The 26,491-nt window shown below is 43.1% G+C and overlaps 1 protein-coding gene across 10 annotated transcripts in view; it reads right to left on the minus strand.

Annotated features, from left to right (window-relative positions):
- CREB5 (cAMP responsive element binding protein 5) overlaps positions 1-26,491 on the minus strand; it is a 484,504-nt gene that overhangs the window by 75,519 nt on the left and 382,494 nt on the right. For all 10 annotated transcript variants that reach the window (XM_053218281.1, XM_015085960.3, XM_027075175.2 and 7 more), the window contains one exon: positions 20,889-20,999. In XM_053218281.1, coding sequence (XP_053074256.1) covers positions 20,889-20,999 — 111 coding nt within the window. The remainder of the gene's footprint in view (positions 1-20,888; positions 21,000-26,491) is intronic.

Raw genomic sequence — 26,491 nt, forward strand, 5'->3', positions numbered from 1 at the left:
TGAAGATAGAAGCTTAGCAAATAAGGTATTAAAAGAAAAACCTGTGATTTTTTTTTTTTTTTTTTTTTTTTTTTTTTTGAGGAAGAATCGGAGTTCTTTTGAACTGGAACTATATTCTACAGTGGAGCCTAAACCTTCCGGCTTTATCAGCTTCCTTGCCCTCGAATCCTAAGAAATGTCTGTGAACCACTAACAATTTCTCAGGAGATTTCATTACTGAAAGAGCTCATTAGTAAAGACATTAAAATACGAATTACCTCATAAACTATTTAGTTGTGTACCCAGGGGGAGTGGGTACTTACTAGGGCCTGGGCTTTTCACAAACAGAGCTCATCAATTAAGCTTTATTAGAAACTGAAAGGAGTCTTAAAAAGATTGGATAAGCCAAGGGACAATCACAAAAGGACCAGACAGGAAAAAACCATCTTCTGGGACACAACTGCTAATGTTCCTTTGCAGCTTTTGGGTAGTAGAGTGGGTCATTCAAACATTCCTGCCTTGGGCCAGAATCTCCTCAGGTTCAGTGTTTCCTATATATCAGGGGCTCCTCACAACTTAATGTGCCTCCGACCCACCTGAGGATTTTATGAAAATGGAGGTTTGCATTTAGTAAGTCTGATGTGGGGCCAAAGATCCTGCATCTCCAACAAGCTCCCAGGTGACACTCAGGCTGCAGGTTGAGGGCTCCCACTTTGAACAGCAACGTCTCAGATTATATAATTTTGCCACACGACACAGCTCAAGTAGCCTTCGTGGTGTTAAAATGGGCCGCTCCAGACGGATGCCACACTGAACATAAGTTTCCTTGTTGCCCTCTGTGGCGTGACAGAAGGAGAAAATTATGGGCAGACTTTCCTTCTAAGAGAAATTTCTTTTCCCTCAAGTCACTAGCGAATTTATCTTTGCTAATATTACTGGTGAAAGTTACCCATAACACTAAAAAAACGGGGGGGGGGCTGTTGTGAAATTAGCTTTGAAGCTCCTCAGAGACCAACTTCCAAAGGACATTCTACAGCAACATTTTTTTTTAAATGATTTTTCTTTGTGTTTGAGAGGCAGAGAGAGACAGAGCGCAAGTGGGGGGAGGGGCAGAGAGAGAGGGAGAGACCCAGAATCGGAAGCAGGCTCCAGGCTCCGAGCTGTCGGCCCAGAGCCCGACGCGGGGCCCGAACTCACGAACCTTGAGATCCTAACCTGAGCCGAAGTGCGACGCTCAACCGACTGAGTCACCCAGGCGCCCCTCTACAGCAACATTTTTGATAGTCGGAAGGAAGGGCAGAGATAGCTTTCATTTTCCCCTTGGAATAGGAAATATTAGGAAGGCTGGACAGACTCACACTAAGGCACTGAGCTGGCAAGGGGCTGGACTTCGTAGGAGCACTTATGCAGGCTCTCAGAAGAAGTATGCGTTCTTGGGCAAAAGCGGAGAGCCAAGGTGTCCTGAAACAGGAAAATGTTAATCCTGAAAGCACTGGGCTGAGCTGTCCTCCCTGGCCTCTTAGAAAACAGCAGCATTCACTGCCCCGCTAATCATGCCACTTCTGAAGAAAAACATCAGCACTGCTTCAGTGGTCAGATCAATGGCTGCGGTGGAGGGGGGGAGCGGGGTAGGGGGGAGAAGGAAATCTCTCTCCTGTCTAGACAGCTCCAAGCCAATGCCACGGCAGCAGCGTGCTCCAGCAGTGTGCACACATCTACCCTGGGCCTCGGGGCTCTGCTCTGCCGCCGCAGAAACAGGTTTCTCAAGTTCACAGCAGAGGCAACAGCCACAGGCAGAGGTAGGCATGCGTGTGCTCCTTCTCAGCTCTCAGAGTACAGCTGGCCTCTTCAGGGAGGATCACAGCACTGATCCAAGCAGGTCGACCTCAGCATATTCTGAGCCTGAGCACAGACTCATACGGAGGGGCACTGACCCACTTGCCAAATTCCATGCTTTTCCCTAGACCATCAAGCACATGGCTGAGAATATGGCCAATGAAGAGCGAGTAACCCGTTGAGTTAGGAATGTAGAGATAAAGCACAGGAACTCCAAAACCTATTCCTGGTTCAGTGGCTGTTGCTAGCCACGAGGGAAGGACTCAGGACCCATATTTCCTCCCTCCACCCCTGTTAACCATTACACTTTCCGTCTACTTCTGAAATACTAGTTAATACTACTAAAATACTACGTGTTTGCCGGAACATGGTTGAAAGAGCTGTGTGAATGACACACGGACAGCTTTCGCCTTCCTCTCAGGAAGTGCTGGGACTAGGATGAGCCCAGAGAGATGCCAGGGCAAAAGTTTAAGGGGATACTCGCTCTCAAACTCCTGCAAATGCTTCGGTGCAAAGTCACTGCACGGCACCGAGAGTGAGTGCCTTCTTAAATTGTACCCTGGGCACCTCTCTTGCCTCTTTTTCCTAGCTCTGCTTTTAAGCTTCAGAAATGGGTCCATCTGCAAGCTATGCTTATCAAGGAAGAGCTCTTTATTGTAGAGGCCAACACAGCACTGTCAGGCTTTACTATTCCCACAGAACTTCCCTGGAATTAGAGATCTGATTTTGCAAAGGAGAATCATGGAGTGTTGGTCAGCGTTCTGCTTAAGATTTTAAGATTTAGGTAGCCTTCGGATTACTTTTGGAGACTGTTATGGGCTGAATTCGTGTGTCCTTCCCTTGCTCCTCAATTCATATGTTGAAGTTCTAACCCAGAGTACTTCTGCATATAGCCAGATTTGGAGATGGGACCTTTAAAGAGGTAATTAAGGTAAAATGAAGTCATATGGGTGAGCTCTAATCCAATATGACTGGTGTCCTTATAAGAAGAGGAGATCAGGACACAGACATACAGAGGAAGATCCTGTGAAGACACACAAGGTGGCCATTTATATGAGCCAAGGTGAGTGACCTGGTATAAGGCCGTCCCCCAGCCCAGAGGAACCAACAGATTCCTCTGACACCTTGATCTTGAACTTCTAGTCGCCAGAACTGTGAGACCGTAAATTTCTGCTGTTTAAGCCACCCAGTCTGTGGTGCTTTGTTGGGGCAACTCTAACAAACCAATACAGAAACGAATCAGTTTCCTAAGTGTTCTAAGGTCCACTTCTCTGTCTTTTTCTTTCTTCAAAAATATCTTTGATTGCTATGGACAAGTAGCCACAGTACACTAGGGTCTACTTCGCCATCCAAGACTCAACTCTCCTAGAGTGAAAGCAAAAGAAGAAAAAGAAACAGTCTGTGATACTGGCTGAAAATGTCCCGAGTATATCATTAGCGGTGAATTAAGGTTGCAGGGGTAATAACTTACATTTTAAAGTATCACGGATATACTTTCTAGGTGGGCAAAAAATATTAGAAAATGTTGGCGTCATTAGTGATGAAGAGGACTTGAAAGGCTTATCCTCTAAGATGAAGCAAGCATATAGAATTGCTTCAATTAGCTCAACCCTCAGAGGGGAGAGATTTCACCTTTCTCTAGGTCATCTCCATCACTCTTGTCTTTGGTTTTGATGCTAAAAAGAATCAACCAATCAATTGCTCAGACATCAAAAAGTCACAATGTATCAATCACATGTGAGAATGGCACACTGCGGCTATTTTTAAGAGCTAGGAAAATGTCAATAAGTCGGTAGGAGATTGCGTGCCTTTGCTAATGACGAATCCCAGGGACATCGATTTCCATGGTCATATGGTCATCACTCCCCTGGTTTCTGAATCTAGCAATGTGTGGAACAGTCATCATGGAGCTCACAATAATAAAAGAAGAGAGAGTTCAAAACACACCTAATTCCAGAAGTATTGAGCTGTCATTTAAAAAAAGTAATACAATGTGAGTGATAAAGGTTCACTCTGCAAAAGGCTGTACCAGGGATAATTTCAGAGATAGGCTCCCCTCAGGGAGATAAACGTGTTCCCTTTCTTTCTCCCTGAAGTCCTGGTGGCTGTCTCCATGGCAAATAACAAGTGCTGTCCCTCGGGATGGGGTTGGGGGTGGGGGGTCCTGTCCCATACTACTCCATTCTTTTCTCAACACATGGAGACAGTCTCAGATACATGATAGAATAAAAGGCTTTTGTGGGCAGTCCTGGGAAAGTAACCATCTCTGACATTTCTCATGAGGAAATCTGTGTTTTGAGTTCTGAATGACTGACTTTTAAACTCACTTTGGGAACACCACTCCTGTGTGAGAGTCAGGCCTGCCTTTAGTGGAATTATTTGCCGAAGATCCACCTTGGGGTTCCAAAGGCGGCACTGAAATCTGCTCAACCCCGCGGCACTTTTGGTGACTCAACAACCTTCAGTCAAATAGAAATCAGTTGATTGAACAAGTGTGTAGAAAATCCACTGTGCAGCCAAGTAAGGTGTTCATGATGTCTTCTTGGTCTTGAGAAGTTCAAGGTATAAAGTCCAGACAGAATATTGTTATTTTGAATTTCTTTTTCCTGCGTTGATATCAAACAACTTTAAAATTTTTTTTTCAACGTTTATTTATTTTTTTGGGGGGACAGAGAGAGACAGAGCATGAACGGGGGAGGGGCAGAGAGAGAGGGAGACACAGAATCGGAAACAGGCTCCAGGCTCCGAGCCATCAGCCCAGAGCCTGACGCGGGGCTCGAACTCACGGACCGCGAGATCGTGACCTGGCTGAAGTCGGACGCTTAACCGACTGCGCCACCCAGGCGCCCCTCAAACAACTTTTAAATAAATTTCAGAAATTACATATTAAGGGATAATGGGGAAAAAATTTTTCCTTTCCCCCCAAACTATTCATGCCATACTTCCAGTTGTCTTTTTGTTTTCTAATGTGTTAGACATTCTGGAAGGGTTTTCTCCTGGCAAAGGACAGAGGAGAGAGCTTGTATTATCCTGTTTTAAAGGAGATTTTAAATAGGGATCTGCAAAACTGTTTTTCACTTTATTTCATACACAGTTTCTAAAGACCTGATCTCAACCTGAATCTTAGCACACATCAGAATAGTTTTTGTTAAGGAGACCGTTCTCTGTCACCCTCTCGAATCCTTCTCTTTCTGGATGGCTGGAAGTTTTCCTTCGTGTACGGTCCTATGACTGGCGTTTCCCAAACAACAAAGTACATCAGAATCCTAGAAATGGAAGGACAAGTGGGTTTTGTGATAAGGAAGACCTCAGCTGCACTTCATATGTTCTTACAGCGGAGGAAGAATACCAAACACAGAAAGGAAGTGGTCATTGTAACTTCAGGGAACAAATAGCCAGGGAGGAGTTTCATGAGATCCGATTGTACAATTCAGAGACTAGAATTTATATATGTACATAAGCATTTACTGATATTTTCATTGGATCTGCCTAAGCCATCTGCCCCATAATATGCCTCACAACTGCTTCCAAGTTCCCTCACCTACTGGCATATAAAAGCTGCTTTTACAGAAGTCTCCAGTTTACAGGCTACATATTGCCAGTGATTTGCATAATCCTTAATACCCACCCCCCCACACACCCCCATCCTTTTTTCAGCCACCTAATGCAAACAAGATCTGGCTCAAGCTTCCCTAAACTAATCCATGCTAACACCATTTAGAAGGGAGACTATTCCGTGTAAGTTGGCACAGCCGAATAAGCTCCCCATTGTATAAATGGCAGTCTTAGTAGAAAGACATTAATGAATATGCCAGTGGGGAGAGCCCTCAGCTTCTCAGTTGCTTGCTGAACCCTAACACCGGAATAACTGTGCGAAATTTGAATGTTTCTTGATCCAAGGTAGGAATTTAACTCCACCTCCCTGTCTGAATCCTCACAGACCTCTTCAAGACCCAGATCAAAAGCAACAACTTCATGAAGATTTGAAGACTGGCCCGATCTTCCAATTCTCCTTCCTAACACCCAGTAATCAGTCTCTTCTGAACTCAAGATATAGGTTTTTGGTCATTTTTTTTTAAAATTTTTTTTAACGTTTATTTATTTTTGAGACAGAGAGAGACAGAGCATGAACGGGGGAGGGTCAGAGAGAGAGAGGGAGACACAGAATCTGAAACAGGCTCCAGGCTCTGAGCCATCAGCACAGAGCCTGATGCGGGGCTTGAACTCACGAACCGCAAGATCATGACCTGAGCCGAAGTCGGACGCTTAACCGACTGAGCCACCCAGGCGCCCCATGGTCATTTTTTATGGTTCCTACCTCACCCATATGTATGTAAGTTATTCAGAGGCTGACACTTTGTCTTATGCATCTTTGCAAAATCCATAGCTGTAACATAATAAATGCTTCTTGAATCAATACATACGCACATCTAAAATTTTTATAATAATTTTTTTTAATAGCTACTTTTTTTAAATGTCATTTCTTCCTCAGCGTCTCCAGGCTTGGACTCACCCCATTTATTCTTCCTGGAAAACCCTCCCTCTCCCATCCAGCCAATCAGCTTAGACCACTGCTGTTGAATAGAAATTTCTGTGATGACAGAAATGTTCCTTATCTCTGTAGTACAATATGGTAGCCACAGGCTACGTGTGGCTATTGAACACTCAAAATGTGGTTATCGCAACTCAGAACTGCATTTTAAATTTTATTTTATTTTCATGAGCTTAACATTTAAATGGTCACATGTGGGCAGTGGCCACTTTATTGGAGAATGCAGGAGCAAAATTCATCCGAGGGGTCTTCCTGGAGGGCATCCCCAGAAGCCTCACCACCACTGCCACGAAGGCAAATGAGGCACAAGCTTTGTACTTGCCTTCATCATAATATTTATCACAACATACTCGTAAGTTCCTAAAGGCTTGAGTTCTGTCTTATTTGCAGTTTGATCCCCCAAAACCTAGTATAATATTGGCATATTAGAGGTGCTCAATAAGGATTTTTGAATGAAAAGCGGAACAAATGAGCTGATCGCTCAGTGGACTGGTAAAGACATTGCTTTATATGTAATAAATCTATAAAACAGATCTCTTGGAACCAAGTGAGCCGGGAACTAAGAGATTAATGGTGGCGATGTGACAAATTATCTTTGTCTGAGGAACACGCACGGCTCTTTAGCTTATCTTTCCTTACAAATGCAGGCCCTGTCTTTGCGTAACTGGAACTCAGGAACAACCCTCTTGTAGAGCCCCTGGTCATTAAGCCATGACTCTGTCCAGACTTGCTCTTTGAGAACATTCCCAGGAGATAAAGTTCGCTGCAATGATGGAGTGAGATAAACGCGCTTTTGCTGTGATCCCATGTTCTCACATACCCCATACTGGCCTGCGGAACAGCTGGACTCATTCACCAGATTGGAAAATAATCAGGTCTTCACACTCTGTTATCACGGCTATGGTTGTTCCAAAGGGCACGTTGGCAAAGAGCCTTCTTATCCGTGTCCCAGAGACTCAACTACCGCCATTCACGGGACTGAGGGACTCTTCCTCTGCCTCACTAGCATTTCTTCCAAACCCATTTGCAGAGCATGAGGGATGCTCTCACGCAAACCAATAATGATTCTAGGTGTTTTGGAAAAAATTAAATGCCCCAAATTGGCATGCCACGACTCATGTCATTTTAAGGGACATAGCTGGGTCTCGTGGCTAGACGTATTCCAAACATTTGGATAATCTGAAGTAATTTGTACAGACACAGCAAAAGTCTATTTTAGGCCATGGAATTTAACATATATTTGTTGGTGAGCTTTGGTCCTTTGTGTAACTTCGGCTCTGATATTTGAATGTTATAAAATGTTTTCATATTCATATGTTTGGGGAACTAGCAAACCATAAAACAATACCATGTGTTTGAAAGTTGAAAATATGCTGCACTGAACTGTAAAATAATTTTAACTATTTAAAAGCATTTCTAAAAGTCATCTTTATTTTTACGTGTTTCAATTAATTGGCGAATTCAAAGCAATAGCTGTATAACTCCCATGGGGTTTCTCTAGTCCAGTATCTATAAAGAACACAGTAATTTAGTGCATTAATCAAAACTGGGAGTTAAATTCTACAACTGAGCTCACCACCACTTTGCTGAGTGATCAAAGGTGAGGTACCTAATCGGCGAGGCACTTCATCTCTCTTAGCTTCAGCTCTCTACGAGACTATGGACTTTGCACAAGTATGTTTTAGCCATCATGAATTAAACCAATAAAATAAAAAGAAGTACCCTTTGAAGCAGGGAAAAGGGAAAGAAATATATATAAAGAGAAGGAATACTACATGCCAAGTACTATGCCAAATAATTTCCCTGTATCATCTCATTTAACCCTCAATCTCTAGGAGAGGCCCTACCATTATCCCCATTTTATAGATGAGTAAATGCAGAACAAAAAGGTCAAGCAACCAGGTCATGCAGCTAGGATTTCATTCTCAGCAGTCTGATTGTCAGGTCTTTGCTCTTAACGCTTCATTCTGTTACTCAAAGAGAAAACAAATTTGAAAACACCTTATTGTTAATTCCAGTTGAGAGCTGTGGCTCCCTTGAGAGACTAGCGTGCTGGTCTATGTGGAAGGTGTGAAAATGTTCTGCAGATCTTAAAACACGAAATAGAAGTCATTATTAACATTATTGCTAAAGATATAGAGACTTGGTATTCTCCAATTTACATTCAAGGTTTCAAGTATTAAAAAAAGAACCCTCAAATTCCATGACCTACAGTAAGTTGAACTTCTGCCGGGGCACAGACTTGAACTGCATTGGCTACAGCTCTGAGTGGGGATTTGACAGTCAGTTTGGCCCTCCACTCAGGATCAGAATTACAATTTGGTTTTGTTCTCTGCTTGTTGCCCTGGGTGCAGGAAATGATGCACCACATGCGTGTGTTTGGAGATTCAAAATAATGCCAGGCAAAGCCCTGAGGAATGTCAGGGGCATACTGTTAAAAAAAAAAAAAAAGGAGGCCTAATACACAGTTGACACTAATAATGAATATTTGCCAATTGACTCTGGCTGATTCCATGCTTCCATCCCTACTAGAATCCAGTCACCATGTCATTTTTAGGTTGCCAAAGCAAAGACCTAGCATGGAAAGGTCAGATCCCAGAGTGGGGTTTAAATCCTTGGTCTGCCATTTGCTGCTTGAATAATCTTGGACACTATACATCAAGTCATTTGCCTGTAAAAACAGGGATACACTATTTATAGGATAGTTGTGAGAATTAAGTCAGATAATACATGTAAGTGCCAAGTCTATAGGACTTTATGTACAGTGCCTCCCTAAATCTTTACTACGTGGAAATCACACAGTAATATGGCCTGTGCTCAATGTGTCTCATATTATTATTATATAATTAGTTACTCACATTCATTCATCTGATACAGAGATAATTTGTGTCAAATATGTGCTAGGTGTTCAGATCCCTCCCTTTGGGGAGCCTATGCACTAGTAAGGAGGTTACAGTCTGGTCACCAGAAGACTCACTCAACCTTAAAATAATTCTCCATTAATATCACCCCACAGGACTTAAGCTGTTTTATATTTTCTGTTTAACTTTCTTACTGGAGAAAGGAATCAGCGACATTTAACCATCCAGTCATGATGATAAAGTTTAATCAATATAGACCCATCTACTTACATAGTGACCGGTGAAATAAAACGGTCAGAGGTTGATTTCTCATAAATGGGATAAAAGCAGGATCCACATAATCCTGCCTCAGGCAAATGTGAAAGACACAGACGTATCTTCAGTTTATTTAAGATACTCAGATATATATTTAAATAGACAAAGGCTGGGCTAGATAAACACAGAAAATGTGGCAGAGCCACATTTATATCCCTAGATAAGTCAACATGTTTGTAATGAATAAGGTGAGTAACTATAAAAACCAGAAAACGTTCGGAGAATTTTTTTTCAAATTCTCAAAACACTGTGCTTCTAAGCAAAATCGGGTAAACCAAGTGACACAACCAAAACAACTACTAAACATATTTTAAAGGTATGTATTTTAAGGTCTTACAAACAAATGTGTAATGGGTAAAGTAAGGTCAGAAAGCCAGCTAGTTAATAAGAATTTGAAAAATGCAGTAGGAAGAGGACAGTCTGCTCCGTCATTTTCCCCCTTGGACTCCAATACTAGCCCTAATTAAGAAAAATTGCTGCAGAAAGTACAGAAATGTATCAAAGAGGAAACGCAAGTAGCCAACAAATATAGAAAAAGACGTAACATGACTCATAACATAACAAATGCAAACAGAAAGTGGCAAAGATTTTGTTAAAAAATGATAATACTTAACACTTGTGTAAATGCCGTAAGGTAGATATCCTCCTGTATTACAGACAGGAATGAAAATTAGTATAGATTTTAAAAAATTGGCAATATATATACCATATACATACAAAGATTTGGCAATATATACACAAAGATTTAAAAATGTTTCAATCTCTTTGACCTGGTAATCCTAATTCTTGGAATTTATCCTATGGAAATAATCAAAAAGGTAATTCGATAATTTCAGATCAATTTTTTAAATTTATTTTTATAATCAAAGGGGGTTTTTTTGAGTAGAGAAAAACCAAAAATAAAATAAAAATTTTAACCACTTAAAATTTTTATGTGACACCCATAGGATAAATCATACGATTATAAAATGTTTTCAAAAGATACTTGATACGGGAAAACGCTCATAATATGTGAAATTTTTAAAAAAACAGGATATAAAGTATACATCCAGTGTGAGCTAATTTTGATATATTACATATACGAACAGGGAAACACGAAAAAAATATTTTCATTTTAACATATCTCCAAAAATTTGTCGCCATGTATTAATTTTTGACCAAAAGTCCATTGGAATTCACGAATTTATGTATTAAAAAAGGTACTAGAATCTTGGGCCTGCACCGAGGGGATTTCAATACTGAAGTATCACAGTGCCTTAATATAAAGCCATCTCACCCGTAGGAGGTACCATACAATGGGCCCAGAGGGCTCTCCTCGGGCTTCTCTGGAGAGGTGCCCTTGCCTGTGGCTGGCAGAACCCCAGGTACAGACTGATGCAAGGATTTAGGAAATTGTAGGAAGGATTCTCACCTGCTCAAATATCTCTCCCATCCACTTGTGATGGGTCCTGAAATTCTATCACTTGTGAATCAATCATCTAAGTTAAGTCCTACCTTATCCCTGGAACTTAAAAAAAAAAAAAAAAAATTAAAAAGCCCACAGTGTGGGGTGACATCTTAAGTCACAGTACCATCCCCATCTAAATTAGTTTATCAAACTTTTCCTCATTCATTCTATCAACAAACATCTACTGGGCACCTAGAACATGCAGGAGAGATGCCAACCCGGGGACTTGGAGGGGAATCAAATTAGCCTGTTCTCTAAGTGTTCACAGGCGAGGTAAGGCAAGTACACGGACAATGATACATCATAAAGCTCCACAAGGAAGAAATAAACAAGGTGCAAATGCAGTCTACCCTTAGAGAAGGCAAGACTGCTCTCTACCTGAGGAAGTTGAGAAGACTTCACAGGAAAGGTGCATTTGAGTGGAGTCTTGAAAAAAAAAAGGGGGGGGGAGTTTGCAGAGGCGAAGGAACTACAGTAGGACAAACAAGGCAGCCAGAGAGAGCAAGAAGCCTTTAGGAAATTGCCAGGCTCAGAGAGAGACCACGGTGTGCAGGGCTGAGTAGAGCAGGAGAGGCTGGGAGGGACACAGGACCAGACCGAGCCCTTGGGTACCATGGAAACACGGGTGCATTCCCACGTGAGGTGCCAGAAGGGAGAAGGATGTTCCCGGAAAGGGTGCAAGGGAAACACCTGCCAACTCTGAAATTCTACCCGAGTGTGTTCCTGCTCCCTCTTATACTTCAGATCCTGGCTGGCTACTGGAATCACGTTATTGCCCTGCCTCTCTGGTTGCACTTTTAGGATCCAAGGCCACAGTTGGACGAAAATCTCATCTTCCTTAAACACATCTTCTGTTCTGGTGACTGCAAACACCATTTCAAAACAAAAATACTTGACATTTGTTATTGTGTGGGGCTTAGCCAGTCTGAGAACCTAGCGATTCATCACATTTATACCAAGGCAAACACAACAATCATAGAATACTATAGTACCATAGTACAGCTACATTTTCACACTAGCAGGGGGATAAAAAGGCAATCTTAAAAGGATGCCAGGAGGGAAAATACACTGCTTGTTTGTTTTTCCCTCAAAGATTAAGTTCTCTCTTTAATTTTTTAGAAAAGAAAAATCCCAAAATGTTAGGAAAACATTACCCCTTCCATCCACCCCCATGTCTCACCTTCCATCCCCCTCAAGGCACACATTTTCTGACAGATTTTCTGTAGCTGCCACATAAAAAGCCAAATCAAGGCAGAGGCATCATCCCAAAGTGCAAAGCAAACTTTCGTTATTAGTTGTGCTGGCAAAAATCTTGGAAAGATACACAAATTCCAAGAAAAAGACCCAAATATATCTCTACAAAGCAGAACTTCCCCCTAACAAGATTTGTAAAATTTCCTTTTTTGGCCCCCCCTGCCTATTCTGACACAAGCTGAGCTTACGTGCACAATGTTCCAAAGCAGACAGGGACACACGCACATGCACACGTACACAGAACACAAAGAAGACGTGCCTGAAAACTTTCTGAGAGGGGGTGTTCCGAACCGGACCATGTGCAGTGCTCTTGCCCAGATGCATCTGACTTCAGGCTTGGGAACATTAAACAAACACAAAAACAAGACCCGGCAATACGCGTGCTGGGCTGGATGACAGAGGCAGGGAGCAAATATTGGGATTGTGTTTCACCTATTGCCATGGTTACCAAAACAGGGTGGATACTGACAGAAAGAGAAAGAAATAAAACTGGGAAGACAATGAGTCCTAGAGGAGAGTGTCTGAATGTGTGTATGAGGAGCTGCTGGTGAGGGTGGAGGGGGGGAGCCAAGAGACGAGATCAGACGGAAAGGGTCTTTCAATACCCCTTTGTGTTGTGTGAGCGGCGAGCCGGGCCAATGCTCTGCGTCAGCACAGTACAGACCTCCGAAAGCCCCTAGAAGGTCCACGAACCCAAGGAAAACAGAGGAGACGTGGGAAGTTTAGTTTTGCTTGGTGGCAGACAAGATCAAGGCAGTTTGTCCTAAGTGCCAAGAGATGAAATACTCAGTGTGTATCCACACGCTGGATGGTGAATAAGAATGAGCTCAGTGGTATCATGTCAAGAACCGCCCGTCTCAAGAAGGATTGTGGAGAAGTGGGCCCATTTCTTTGGGCAGTCTGATGGTTACCTTCAATTCCCAGTTGACATGATGCGAAAGGGAAAAGCTGATTGACCCTCTTCTCCCCAGGGACTTTGCCTTGCTAGCCAGACTGCAGAAAACACGTCAGGAAACACTCCCCTTAGAGAATTCACTATCACAGCAACTAGCAGATGGCTTGCCCTGTCAATTCCCGCCTAGCACATGAAGAGCAAAGTTCTAGAAACTTGAAAATCCAGAAATTGAGTTCTAATTCCCCTTCTTTCTGGGAATTAGCTATGTGACCTTGGACAAGCTATTAACTTGACCTTCAAGCCTTTGTTTCTTAAAGGGAAAGGATTTTGCTTAAATGATTCCTGAGCTCCTTTCCTTCTTTGGAATTTGGTGATTCATAGGCAATTGATAATCTCTCAAATTCTTATTTTCAAAACAAATATAATCAAATGTGTAATCCCATGTATTTGAAGTTTGGATCAGTACATGGAATGTAATCCTGTAGAAATGTATTCTGTTCTGTAGAAATATAAATAAATGGTTGCTAGCTCTTATCAAGGATCCCATAATCGGATCATTTACTTTTTACAAAAAAAAAAATGGCATGATAAATTCCTAAATTCAACTTTCTATAGTTTAAAAGGGCAAAGTGGCAATCACATATGAATGGGGTATACTTTCAGCCAACAGAAAAGAGTTGGGGTTTCTGTACACTCTTAGAGAAATATTCCTGCTTTCAATTCTTTAATAACCATAACTAAGCTCATATTCAGCATTTGTCCTGGCCAGACAGAAATATGGATCAGCCTTCTTTGCTGTGTTTAGTTGATGAGGAACAGAGACTCTAATAGGCATAAGCTAATAGGTAGCTGGGCCTGAGCTATTAATTTGAGCCTCCTCTTACTTTTACCCCTGAGTTTTGTTTTGGTAAGAGCTTGCTTCTATTCAGGATGAGTTACCATAGGGACACCAGAGACAGCGTGATAAAGTAGAAACAGGACAAAAACCACAGAATATTGGGTGCAGGGTGTGGTTATGCCACTGGATGATGCTGGAAAGGCCACTCAACTTCTCTGTCTATAAAACGAAGATGGTAATATTCCCATGTTTACCTTACAGGGTTGCTACGAGGCTCCAATGATATCTGTATACAGAAGTCTTTGCAATTTGGAAAGTGCCCCACTAACAGAAACTCATAGGATGATCATTCCCCGGCTGGCAAATCATAATGGTTTAGAGCCAGGACCAAGGGCCCAAAGCCAGGGTTCACATCCCAGCACATTTTACCAGCTTCTATGTTCTTCCCCAGTTACCTAACCTCTCAGTTTATTAGTAAAGGAGAGTAAGAATGGTATCTCCCTGGGGCGCCTGGGTGGCTTAGTCGGTTAAGTGTCCGACTTCGGCTCAGGTCATGATCTCACAGTTTGTGAGTTCAAGCCCTGTATTGAGCTCTGTGCTGACAGCCCAGAGCCTGGAGCCTGCTTTGGATTCCGTGTCTCTTTCTCTCTCTGCCCCTTCCCTGCTTACACACACACTCTCTCTCTCTCTAAGATAAATAAACATTAAATCTAAAAAAAAATGGAATAGTATCTCCCTCATCAGACTGATATGAGGATCAAATGAGAAAACATAAGATGCTTACCATAGTTTCTGCCATATATACAAGTGCTTAATTAATGTTAACTAGTTACTATTTGCTACCAGGTTATTTTAAGAAAGCAAATTGCTTTTAAAATGAGATCCATCACTCATATTAGTGATAGCATAGATTTCTGTTGCTGTTTTTGTTGTCATGGAATCTTACATAATTCCTACTCATCTGCATACTGGACAGTTTTTTCACAGCAGCGAGGGAGGAGGATTCTGAAAAAAGGGGCCACCTTGGCTCAGGCCATCATCATGTTTTGATCCCCAGCTACAGGGACACATGGCTTGTGGCATGATTCAAAAGTTAATGAGAGTTTCTTTAAAGTCAAACAGCATTTCCTGCCTCACCACAAAGCTTCTGAGAAGCAGACAGCCTATTCATTCACTGATTTTTTTTTTTTTTAATTCCTGGACTTTTAGGAAGTGAAACTGGGGGTGATTAAAGCAAATAGGCAAATCGAAAAGCGGCATTTCTCAAGAGTGCCAGAGAGATGTTACCTGGAGACTGTCTTTTCACGTGGATAAACTTTCCAGGCAACTCCATAGGGAGGCAGGCTTCTCTGTGATTTATCTGTTGGACAGTGGGTGGTCAAGGGGCACCGTAGGCGAACAGTTATCCAGCTCGATAATTAGGGAGGGGAAAGGCAAACACAAACACACCCAGGTTGACATTCAAAACAAAGTGGAGATTTGACCATGGATTGCTCACTATACCGCCCTAGCTCTTGCCTGCCAATCTGCCAGGAGGAAACTATGGGCCAAGAAGAGAAACACTGTTAGTCATTTATCAGCACAGCTGACGAAAAAAGCATTACGCTGGGTAGAAACGTGAAGGTCTGCACGGGGAGGCCCATCTCTGTGTTTAAATGATGGCTTGATTTCCCTGAGCTTTTATTTGCTTTTGGCATCCTCACTTGTGAGACGAGGAAGTTGGGCAAGATCTTCACTAAGTACCCTCTGCCGCTGAAAGGCTCTGACTTTCCACCTTTATTTTTTTTTTGTTTGTTTCATTCATTCGTTGATGCATAGATTTATGTATCCATTTAATAAATTGTAAACCTAACTAGAGATGATGTATTGACAAGTCGACCACCAAAATACAGCATAGCTAGTCTATCACCATGGAAGAACTAGCATTTAGTATTGACCCTTCTCAATTCCTAAGAGGGCGATGCTAATCTAACTTCTATTTTCTCAGTAACAGACATACTGCTTTTCTCTCAAGGGAAAAAAAAAAAAAAGCCAGACGTTGTTTCCAGCTGTCCTTCGAAGAAGTCAAATGTAGTCAAGTACTCTTTATCAGCTTCTTACTTTGCTTAGCATTTTCCTTGTTTTACCCTCTCCTGAGCCCCACCCTTGCCCCTTAGCCACCTCATTCCACCTCCATTTCCACTGCTACTGTTTGGTTCCTTCTCATTATGTTAATTCAACTCAACTCAACTCAACTAGTTAAATTCAGGTCTCACTCATGGGGCCTTTCTCAGTACAAGGAGCTTACACGATGCAAAGATTATCCTCAAGGAGATCCCAACTAGTTGAGTAGTCGGGGGACACACATGTAAAGTAAGAAACATCAAGATAAAAAATGTGTTTGGAGGACATTAAAAAATTTTTTTAAAGGGGCACCTGGGTGGCTTAGTCGGTTACGTGTCCAACTTCAGCTCAGGTCATGATCTCACAGTTTGTGAGTTCTAGCCCCGCATGGGGCTCTGTGCTGAAAGCTCAGAGCCTGGAGACTGATTTGGATTCTGTGTGTCTCCTTCTCTGCCTCTCACCCGCACGTGTTCTGTCTCTCTCTGTCTCTCAAAATAAATAAACATTAAATAAAATAAATTAAAAAATGTGTTTGGAGAAAGAGGCAGGGAAGCTGAACCAGTCAGCGAGACCACAGAGCTCTGGTTAAACAAAGGGGCACATCCCAAACTACCAACCACTCCTCACCTTTCCCAGGTAATCTGGACGTCTACACTATCCTTGGCATCCTTATCTCCCATTTGTACGTAAACATAAATTAACCCCAATGAATTTGATGTCATCTGCTGGTTACTGTTATCTGGAAGCTGTATGATCTGGAAGCTGTATGATATTCTTTTTTTTATTTAACATTTTTAAGTTTATTTATTTTGAGAGAGACAGAGAGAGCACAAGCAGGGGAGGGGCAGAGAGAGAGGAGAGAGAGAATCTCAAGCAGGCTCTGTAGGGTCAGCGCAGAGCCCGATGCAGGGCTTGAACTCACAAAACTGTAAGATCATGACGTGAGCTGAATCAGAAGTTAGATGCTTAACCGACTGGGCTACCCAGGCACCCCCTGTATGATATTCTTATCTAAAGGGTCAATATTGCGATGAAGAAGCTTTGTCTTTGGAGCCTGAGGTGTTAGCCTTCACTATGTGCTGTGTTGTTGGGCCAGTTTTTTAACCACTTGGAGCTTCAGTTATCTCAACTAGGAAATGGGGACAACAGCCCGGTCATGGTGGTGTCCTGAGGGCAAAATCCGATCACAGCTGTACCTACATACCTTTTCCTTAGTATCAACACTCCCTGGACTTCCCTAACCCTGTTCAAACTGAAGGTGAATTCCAGACAGAGTGGCCACAGCCCTCTCCAGAGGGTTTCTATGTCACCCTTCATTTTAGTTGGTTTCAGTATGGTAATCATCTCAACATTACTGAGACACAGGACAGGCATATGGACAACTTCCCCCCACCCCCTTATTTAGCTTCCAGTCTCATTATTGGTGGAAAGAAAGAAAGAAAGAAAGAAAGCAAGCAAGCAAACCTCTTTTAAAGCTAGATAGGATTGGTCTCATTCTCACAAATAGAAATGAACACAAATCTACATAACTCTAAGAACACCATATTCACACCACGACAGAATCAGTCACACCCAGAAGAGTCTGGAAATGTGTCCCTGTCTGGTTTAAATGCCCCCTACCCTTTCTGTCTCCTTCTTTCTCCCCTTTTCCATTTCTATCTGCTTAACCCCCTCATTTTCTCCCTTCCCCCTACAAATGTCAAAAAAGTCCATCAGGTATCCAGTGGATTTCCTTTCTAGAAGACCTCATTTTCATGGAAGACACCCACAGATCTCAGGGATCTAAGAACCTGTTGTTTGGGTGGCTGGAAAGATGGAAAGCTCTCACAGCTTTGAGTCTGCTCTGATCCCCAAAACAAAATCCAATATGCATGTATTCACTTGTTTGTTGGCTTAATTCTTTAGCAAAAGAATCCATAAAACTCAATTATAATCTGCCAGATTATGACAAAACCATCTTGGACAGATGTGACTTCAGTACACTGAAGTCCAGAGCTTGAGACCAATATACATTAAATGAAAAGAAGGGCACTGTACTTCTTGATTTGGATGTCCCAGATTAACACACTCTACAGCTTGTTGGGGACACCTGTATTGCTCTCTTCCACAATAAAAATGGCCAGTTTACTGAGCAATCACTAGTCGGACAGCTTCCAACAAAGCTGTATCGTTAAAGCAATCCTGTCTTAATCTTTTGTCCACCACCAGGACCTCCAAGCATCACCAGAGATGCAGGGTGATGGCTTTTGTCAGTGGCCAATAGAGAATGTGAAATAGACACTGTGACACTGCCGTCCCCCGGAGAATAGGCATGCAGTGTTGTGGTGTGGACGACGGCTCCCTCGCAGCTCTCTGGTTTCTCATGTGTTCCGAGAACACACCCCGCAGAGTGCATTCATCACAATAGCCCATGTGTGACCTTTGGAAAAGTCCTTGAAAACAGTGAAACAGGAGTCTGAGTTGAAATCTAATCCATTCCCGTCTTACACAGGAAGAAAATTAGGCATAGAACAACAAAGCCCATAGTTCAGAGAAACCTGGGGAGGCTCTGGCTGACATTAAAATCGTGGAAGTTTTTTTTTTTTTTTTTTCTCCATTACTTTGTCTTTCGTAAAAGCTTTTCATCTGAGCAGCCCAAAGCTGCTAGAAAATACTGTATGGTTAGTAGACGGCAATAACTGGCTTCTCCAGTGAATAAAGAAGGCAGAATAAGAATAGAGATGCTGAGTAATGCATTAAAAGCCAATTACTAAACACTTTTCCAGGCTACTAAGTAAATGCTATTCCCCCAAATATAAGTGGCTACCATTTCCCCCTTTGGAATAATGGATCGGTGATAATGGCGTTAGGGCTGGGAGGTTAGGACAGAGAGAAAAAAAAACCATGCTCCCTAAGCCCTAACTCCATGATGGAATTCATTAGGCCAGACATCATGGATCTGGAAATATTCATCCACTTAGAGCATGAATCAGCAGAGTTGTGTGCTTGCTTAGTAAATTTAACTCGACAAACATTTGTGGGCTAACACTCTTTTATAGGTACAGACCAATTTCCTTTTGTCCCTGGCTGATATTATTCACAATAATTGGCCATATCATATGTTCTTATTTCATACGTATATACGATTATCAACCCGTACTCCCTCTGGAAGCATTCTCCTTCTTTGCCAGTAAGAAGAGAAGGGTAGGACATTTCTGAGTCAAGTGGTGGCATATAATCCAGTGAAAATCAATTGGCAGGGAAATTTGGTTTGGAACTGTGTGTAAGAATCCACCTAAAGTTTGTCTGGGAGGTCCCTCAAAAGGGTTACAGACCCTGAACCAAACAAGATGATTCAGAAGTAATCCAGCTGGGGGAATAGCATCGGATGCTCAGACCTAGAACACTTATTCATACATATGAATAAGTGAATTTTGTTCTTTTCTTAAGTACCTTCACAGTTCATTTTTTATTTTCCTTAAAAAAAAAAAAAAGTAAATGGCATTACTCCGGTCTCCAAAACAGATGCCAGTTTGAACTTTACTCTGCCAGCAAGTATTTGGTTTGGCACCGCAGGGCTGGAGCTGAAAAAATATTTGCCGATTCCAAAAAGATTTAATGAGCTTTGCTGAAGATGCCGGTGCCATTTGGCATGTCACCGGGGCTGTGGCACGGCAAAGAGAACTCTCTTAACCACAGATTTTATTTGCCCAAGGTAGCCAACGCTGGGGATTCAGGCGCTTCCTTGAATCAAGAAGCCGAAAGACAAATGAGTAAAATTTCCAAGAGAAAAGTGACCAAAGCAGGCATTAAAAAAAAAAAAAACAAAAAAAAAACAACAACAACAGAAAAATACCTTGCTGCCATTGAAAATGAAGCCAGTAGGTTTTGATGGCTGATTTTCAGAACTGTCAATAACATCTTCATACCAGCCATCAGACACAGTCTCCAACACTATCATTCAGGAAACCAAATAAATCTCTAACTTGTAGCAAAGCTATTCTTATCCAATATCAGACACTAAAAACTTTGCTACAGTGTATTTTGTTGCCCTCTGATAGCCTCCTAATTGTGGAGTCAGAGTTTAACTACATGAAAACTGAATGACCTACTTCAAGTATCTGTACAACCAGCAAATTTACCTTATGGTGCAAAGACAGACATGCATTGCTTTTATTAATATTTAATAGAATACCATGCATAAATCTTTCCCTGTGATTGGAAAGACTGACCTTACTGCACATAAATCTCATCTGTTAAAAGCCACTGGAGGTTGTCACCCGAAATCATGTATTTCAGTAAGAGGCGCAGTTACCCTGCAGGAAAACAAGGCTGTGGTCCTCTGAGTTAACGTCACATCTGACAACTATAATAAAAAATGAAAAATATTTCCGTACCAGTGTGTGCTGAAAAATCACATGTCTGTTTTCACGGATGTGGGGACAGGAAGAGTGGCACTGAAACTGTGACCACCTTGAAGAAGAGAAACTCTGGATTGTTTTCGTTAATTTCACATTATGAGAAAACATACATATACTTGGGTGTATCCCACCTCAACTCCTATGGATCTCCCCAAACTTCTAAATGTCCTTTTCACTAAGGCCATGAGCCGATTCAATGCTTGTTCCATGGTCACCTGATGCCAAGCTTTAATAACAAATATCCTCAAAGAGTGAGCCAAGCTCTGTCCTGCTTTTCCACAGAAAAGACCTTTTCACCAAAAACGACGACGGAGCCATCTATCTAACTTAACTGAAATGTGGAAGTCAGAGTAGAAGTCAAAAACAAAGCCGCGAAACAACAGAAGGATGATGATAATTGTTATTTACCATTTTGGCTTCTGAATGCATTGGCTGGACTTGGGGAGAAGCACAGGGGTTGCTGAGATTTGGACCTTGCATTCCCAGGAGGTTGGAGTTCACTGACATTTGTCTCTCCATCTAAGAGAAAGGAAAGCAACAGAATCAGAGTCTGAGAAAAGCAGTCTAGGTCACAGACAAAGCTGCATTTCTCTTTCAAGTGGGTCATTTAGAAGCTCTGTGAATAACTCTGGAGAGAGACTGTGGTTTGGGGAAGGTAAGCAACGCACTTCTGAGCCTCAAACTCAAGGACATCAAAGAACTAATCCAAAGCCAGGCCTTCTATCGGAGATGCCCCATGCCAACCAGAACCATGTCATCATGGTACGTTTACAAATAAAAGTATGGACTATTTCCACTTTTGCAAACCCTCCAACTGCCACTAGTCATGCTTCTTTTTATAACTGGGAAGAATAATGTATGCACAGAAAAGCACTGGAAAGATACCCACCACATGGTTATCTCAGGTTATCCATGGCTTCCCCCCCCCCCCGCCTCCTTCAGTTTTATGCAAAAACATGTGTCATTTTAGCAATAAGAAAAACACTAAATTAATTTAAAAAGTAATGCTCCCAAAAAAGGTGGGTCTTCCTGGCCCCGTAACTCGTAAGCACGATTAAGATGACTAACAGGTATTTGAGCTGCTGTCCGGGCACAACTCCCCTTCCCTGTAAATCTAGTCACGACCCTACATAGCAGCAGCTTCTGGCCTTACAGCAGGGCTAGGGCCTGGGGTGGGTGAAGAAAGCAGCTGAGGGCACGCTATGACACGTGATTGACCCCTCCAACCTTGTCCCCCCGGTCTGCCATCGGGTCTACAATTAACGTCGTTCAAGTACCTGTATGAGTTGTGGCATTTTTGTCTCCAGGGTGTCCCTGTTAAAGAGTAAATACAACCAGATCTCTCTTTCAGTTGGGAAAGGGTGTGTCTGATTGATTTTTTTTTTCTGTGTAGTAGAAATTTAGCACTTTTCAAAGAACTCGAGTAAAGCAAGTACACTTAATACTCAAATCACACATAGAATAGAGTTTCCTCAAGAGGAAGAAACAAATTCTTCAATGCAAAATTCTTCCACTTGTCAAAGGATGGATAGAAAACAACGGTCAGAAATTTCAGGAAACCCAGTGTCACCTGGATGGCTCAGTCAGTTGAGGGTCCAACTCTTTTTTTTTTTTTTTAACGTTTATTTATTTTTGAGACAGAGAGAGACAGAGCATGAATGGGGGAGGGTCAGAGAGAGGGACACACAGAATCTGAAACAGGGTCCAGGCTCTGAGCTGTCAGCACAGAGCCCGACGCGAGCTCGAACTCACGGACCGCGAGATCATGACCTGAGCCGAAGTCGGCCGCTTAACCGACTGAGCCACCCAGGCGCCCCGAGGATCCAACTCTTGATTTCAGCTCAGGTCATGATCCCAGGGTTGTGGGATGGAGCCTCACGTCAGGCTCCGTGCTGAGTGTCGGGCTTACTTAAGATCCTCTCTCTCCTTCTGCTCCTCTCCCCTACTTTCTCTCTCTCTCTCTCTCTCTCTCTCTCTCACACACACACACACACACACACACATAAAACAAATAAATAAAAAATTAAAAAAAGAATTTCAGAGAATCTGGTTTCTGCTCAAAGTCAGCTGGGGTAGTCTTGGAAAATACAGAGTTCTTTATCACTGGAACTCTTCCAAGAGTGGAGGACAGAAACCTCACAGACAAGAGTGGAGAGTCAAAGTTGAGGTAAATGCCCCCTTTGGGTCCCTGCCATCCTTGAGTTCCATCCCTTCAATCTCTGCTGGGTCTGCCGAGGCGCAGGACTGTACTTACAACATTAATGTGTGGAGTAACGGAGGTGCTCACTAAATGACATGAGTGACGGGTGGACTGTCCCTGTCCCAGCAAAGCACCATTAGCTGCACCTGAGCCTGACAAAACAGACCAGTTATCTGGCAGTGGACGGTGGTGTGAAACTGCTTCAAAAGGAGCTATCTGGTGAAGAATTTTCTATACATTCTAGAGCATGCCAGCAAAAACTTCTGAGGCCTTAGCGATTCAGTAAAATAACATGTTCACTCTCACATACGCCCTGAGTCTCCAGGTAGCCTGGGTATTTTATTTTTTTATGATTGTTTTTGTAATTCTGGTAAAATACGTGTATCATAAAATTTACCATTTTAACTATGTTTAAGCGTGCAGTTCAGTGCTATTAAGTACATCCGTGTACTCTGACCAGTAACTCATGAAGATTGCTCCACAAAATGCTTATTCCTTATAACCGCCCCTTCCAGAGGCTGGAGGATAGAAGACTTGGAAAGGCACTTGACAATTCCAATGGGGGACCTTCACCTGGAGGGACATCAAGTCCAAATGAGCTTTTGCTTTCAGTTTCCCAGAAGGAAGGTCATGGAGAAGTACAAATGATTATCCGAAAGTTTCCAAGCTACTAGCCATCAGGCACTACGAGGACGTGAGGGCAGCTTACTTGTAGCCTCGGGTTTCCCTCTTTGTGGAAAAGTTACAGTCTGTGACTATTTCTACTCCATGACTCACAAATTCAACAGCATGTTGAAAACAGGCTGATTTCTCTACCTAAAAAAAAAACACAAAAACTGCATTTTTCCACCTTAGTGATTATAAGGGCTCAGCAAGAGCCTCTTCGAGACAACTATTTGGTGCTTATACTAATAAGGCTCTGCCTCACAAGTGTGCTCGGGTGAGGCGACTAGAATCAAGAAGTCGGAAGATGGGAGTGGTTTGCTGAATACTAAGCAACATTTAGCACTGCAGGTAAAATATCCAGATAAAGGTTTTTACCTTTTTTGGGGGGGGCAGGCTTCTCCTTTCCCCCTGAAACAAATCAGAAAATGGGAGCTCAAATGTCCACAGGTCACTGGGCTTTTGTAATGACACAGGAGGGTTCCTCTTCCCAAATTATGTCAACATTTGATGTTCAAGGTAGGAATTCACAATACAATGAAATCCTGCCTTGTTGTTCACCACATCCCCAGGATCTAGTACAGCCCTTGACCCACAGCAGGTGTCAGCAAAAGTCTGGGGAACGAGTGAATCAATCCCTGAACAGAGGCATCATTTTGCTTCTGACCGAGGACCTTGTGAGATGTGGGGTCTGGCAGTGTGTACTTCACATGAGTTCAGAATCTTAACCTTCACCGACAGACAGGCTGATCTTTTATACCAAGGGAATCGTGGTTTCCCAGGGCAGGAACTCTAGAGGAAGACTATGCTTTCAAGTGCCAAAATCTTGGGGCGCCTGGGCAGCTCAGTCGGTTAAGTGTCTGACTTCAACTCAGATCATGATGTCACGGTTCGTGAGTTCAAGCCCCGTGTTGGGCTCTGTGCTGACAGCTCGGAGCCTGGAGCCTGCATCGGATTCTGTGTCTCCCTCTCTCGCTGCTCTTCCCCTGCTCATGCTCTGTCTCTCTCTCCTTGAAAAATAAATAAGCATTTTTTAAAAAAATGCCAAAATCTTAGGACAGGAGCAGGAGACTTGATAACAAGGAAGAGTAGGCCTAGATTTCTAGAACCAGGGACTCATAAAGTATCTTTTCTTAGCGATTTTATGATCGTTTTTATTAGTTACATTAGTGTCACTCTAAAACCAAGGTTTCTCAGCCTCAGCGCTGTTGACCTATTGGGCCCAAATAAATAATTTTTTTGTGGGGGCCGTCCTGTGCCTGGTAGAATGTTCAACATCATCCCTGGCCTCTCCCTACAGACCCCAGTAGCACCCTTTCCCCAGTTGTGATGGAGCAGCAGGATCTCCAGACATTTCCAAATATCCCCTGCGGGAGACAACCGCCCCCAGTTGAGAATCAGTGCTCTAGACTGATACTATTGTCATGGCAGCTGTCCGCGTCAGTGACAAGGGCTTGGGAACTCGTGTGGGGATAGCATCCCTGACTTGCTGTCTACACTGGCTCTTGATCACGCACCTGATCTTTTACTTGTATTCTGAAGCACCAACAGGAGGTCACGGTGTATAATGACGTGACGTGGGGGAACCAGTGCGAGACGCCTGTTCTCTGTGCTCCCTGAGCCCGTGTCCCACCTTTGTCCCTGGAAATGGTACGGTTTACTCAAGTGGGACAAAAAGGTCACCGCAGTGGCCTTTTTCTAGTTAATGGATGGAATTTATGAAAGGAAACTAACGTTGGACAAGAGGGATTTACAGTCTACACGAAGACAGCTTATGGTGGGGGTCTTGGCGCAGCTGGCTGGGTTGAATAAAACCTGGGATAATGGCCTTGGTGGCACTGTTGTCCCTCCCCCTAAAGATGCTTACGGTGAGCAACGCAGGTAAAGTGTGTCAACTCATCTGTTCCTTCTGGCCCGGTTTTGCAAAGACTCTTTCTAGCCAGGACCATCCAATACTTGTCGTAGGCAGGTCCATTTCTCTGAATTTGGTCCTCCACTCTCCTGCCTCCCCGCACCCCCCCCCCCCCCCCGCCTCCACCTAGATAAACCAGCCAACTGCTCAGCCTTCGAGAATCTGAGCTGCTCGGCACAAGTTGCGATGGGGTTTGTCACAGCTGTGTGACATTAGGCGGCTGCCTTCAACTTCTTACCCTTTAGCTTTTCGCCTGTAAGATGAGCACGTCAATAACTACCGCGACCCCATTCCCACAGGATGGCGATGCCAGCAACGTGAAGTGACAAATGCAGACAATTTCTTAAAAATGCCCAAATGCTCTGCCAGGCATTGTTGATACTGGTGCGGAAGGGTTTTCGTTGAGTTGTCATATCACCTCTAGGGCTCTGAAAAACTCCTGTGGCCCCAGGAATAACGACACCAACCATGCTCCCCGAATTACAAAGCCAGGGAGGATGAAGAAAGACAGGGAGGGGATCCCGTGGAAGGAGAGCAAGGTTTGCTCTGGAATAGTCTGTATGTCCCTTCTAGGCGAATGCGTTGTTTTCAGAGGTGGGGGGTATAATATAATGATTAAGTGTAGACTCTAGAGTCATACCGCCTGGATTTAAATCCAGACGCTCCATCACTTACTAACTGTGACCTTCGGCCAGTGCCTCAGTTTTCTCGTCTGTAAAATGGAGGTAATAACAAGGTATCCCTCGCGGGTTTGTTGTGACGGTGAAAGCAGAGAATGTACATATCATGCAGGAGGTGACGGGGTGGGTTTAAAACTCAGCGATGCTGCCTCTCAGCCAAGCAAGCTACCTGCCTTACTCTTCTCATTTGAACAAAGGGGAATAGAAATAGTACGTACCTGACGGGATTGTTCCATGTGTTGATGAAATGCTTACGGGGGGACTAACACACGGTAAGCACCCGATAAATGCTGTGAGCATGCTTAGTAGAACATGATGCCCAGGACTACATATTAGCAGGCATTATGTACCATCATTATTACTTTTATCATGATAATTGTTACTCTGAGTCCTGGCTAGACCACTCCCTGGTGAGTTAGAGACACTCTGTATATAGCCCACGCTATACAGGCTTTGGGCGAGTCATAAAACACTGTGCCCTTGAACAAATTCCATTCCCTGGGTGTGGCAAGCTCGCTCGCCCGCAGGAAGTTGGGGCCAGGCCTCACTAGGAGAG

The sequence above is a fragment of the Acinonyx jubatus genome, chromosome A2 (genome assembly GCF_027475565.1).
Source record: "Acinonyx jubatus isolate Ajub_Pintada_27869175 chromosome A2, VMU_Ajub_asm_v1.0, whole genome shotgun sequence".
Classification (NCBI taxonomy): domain Eukaryota; kingdom Metazoa; phylum Chordata; class Mammalia; order Carnivora; family Felidae; genus Acinonyx; species Acinonyx jubatus.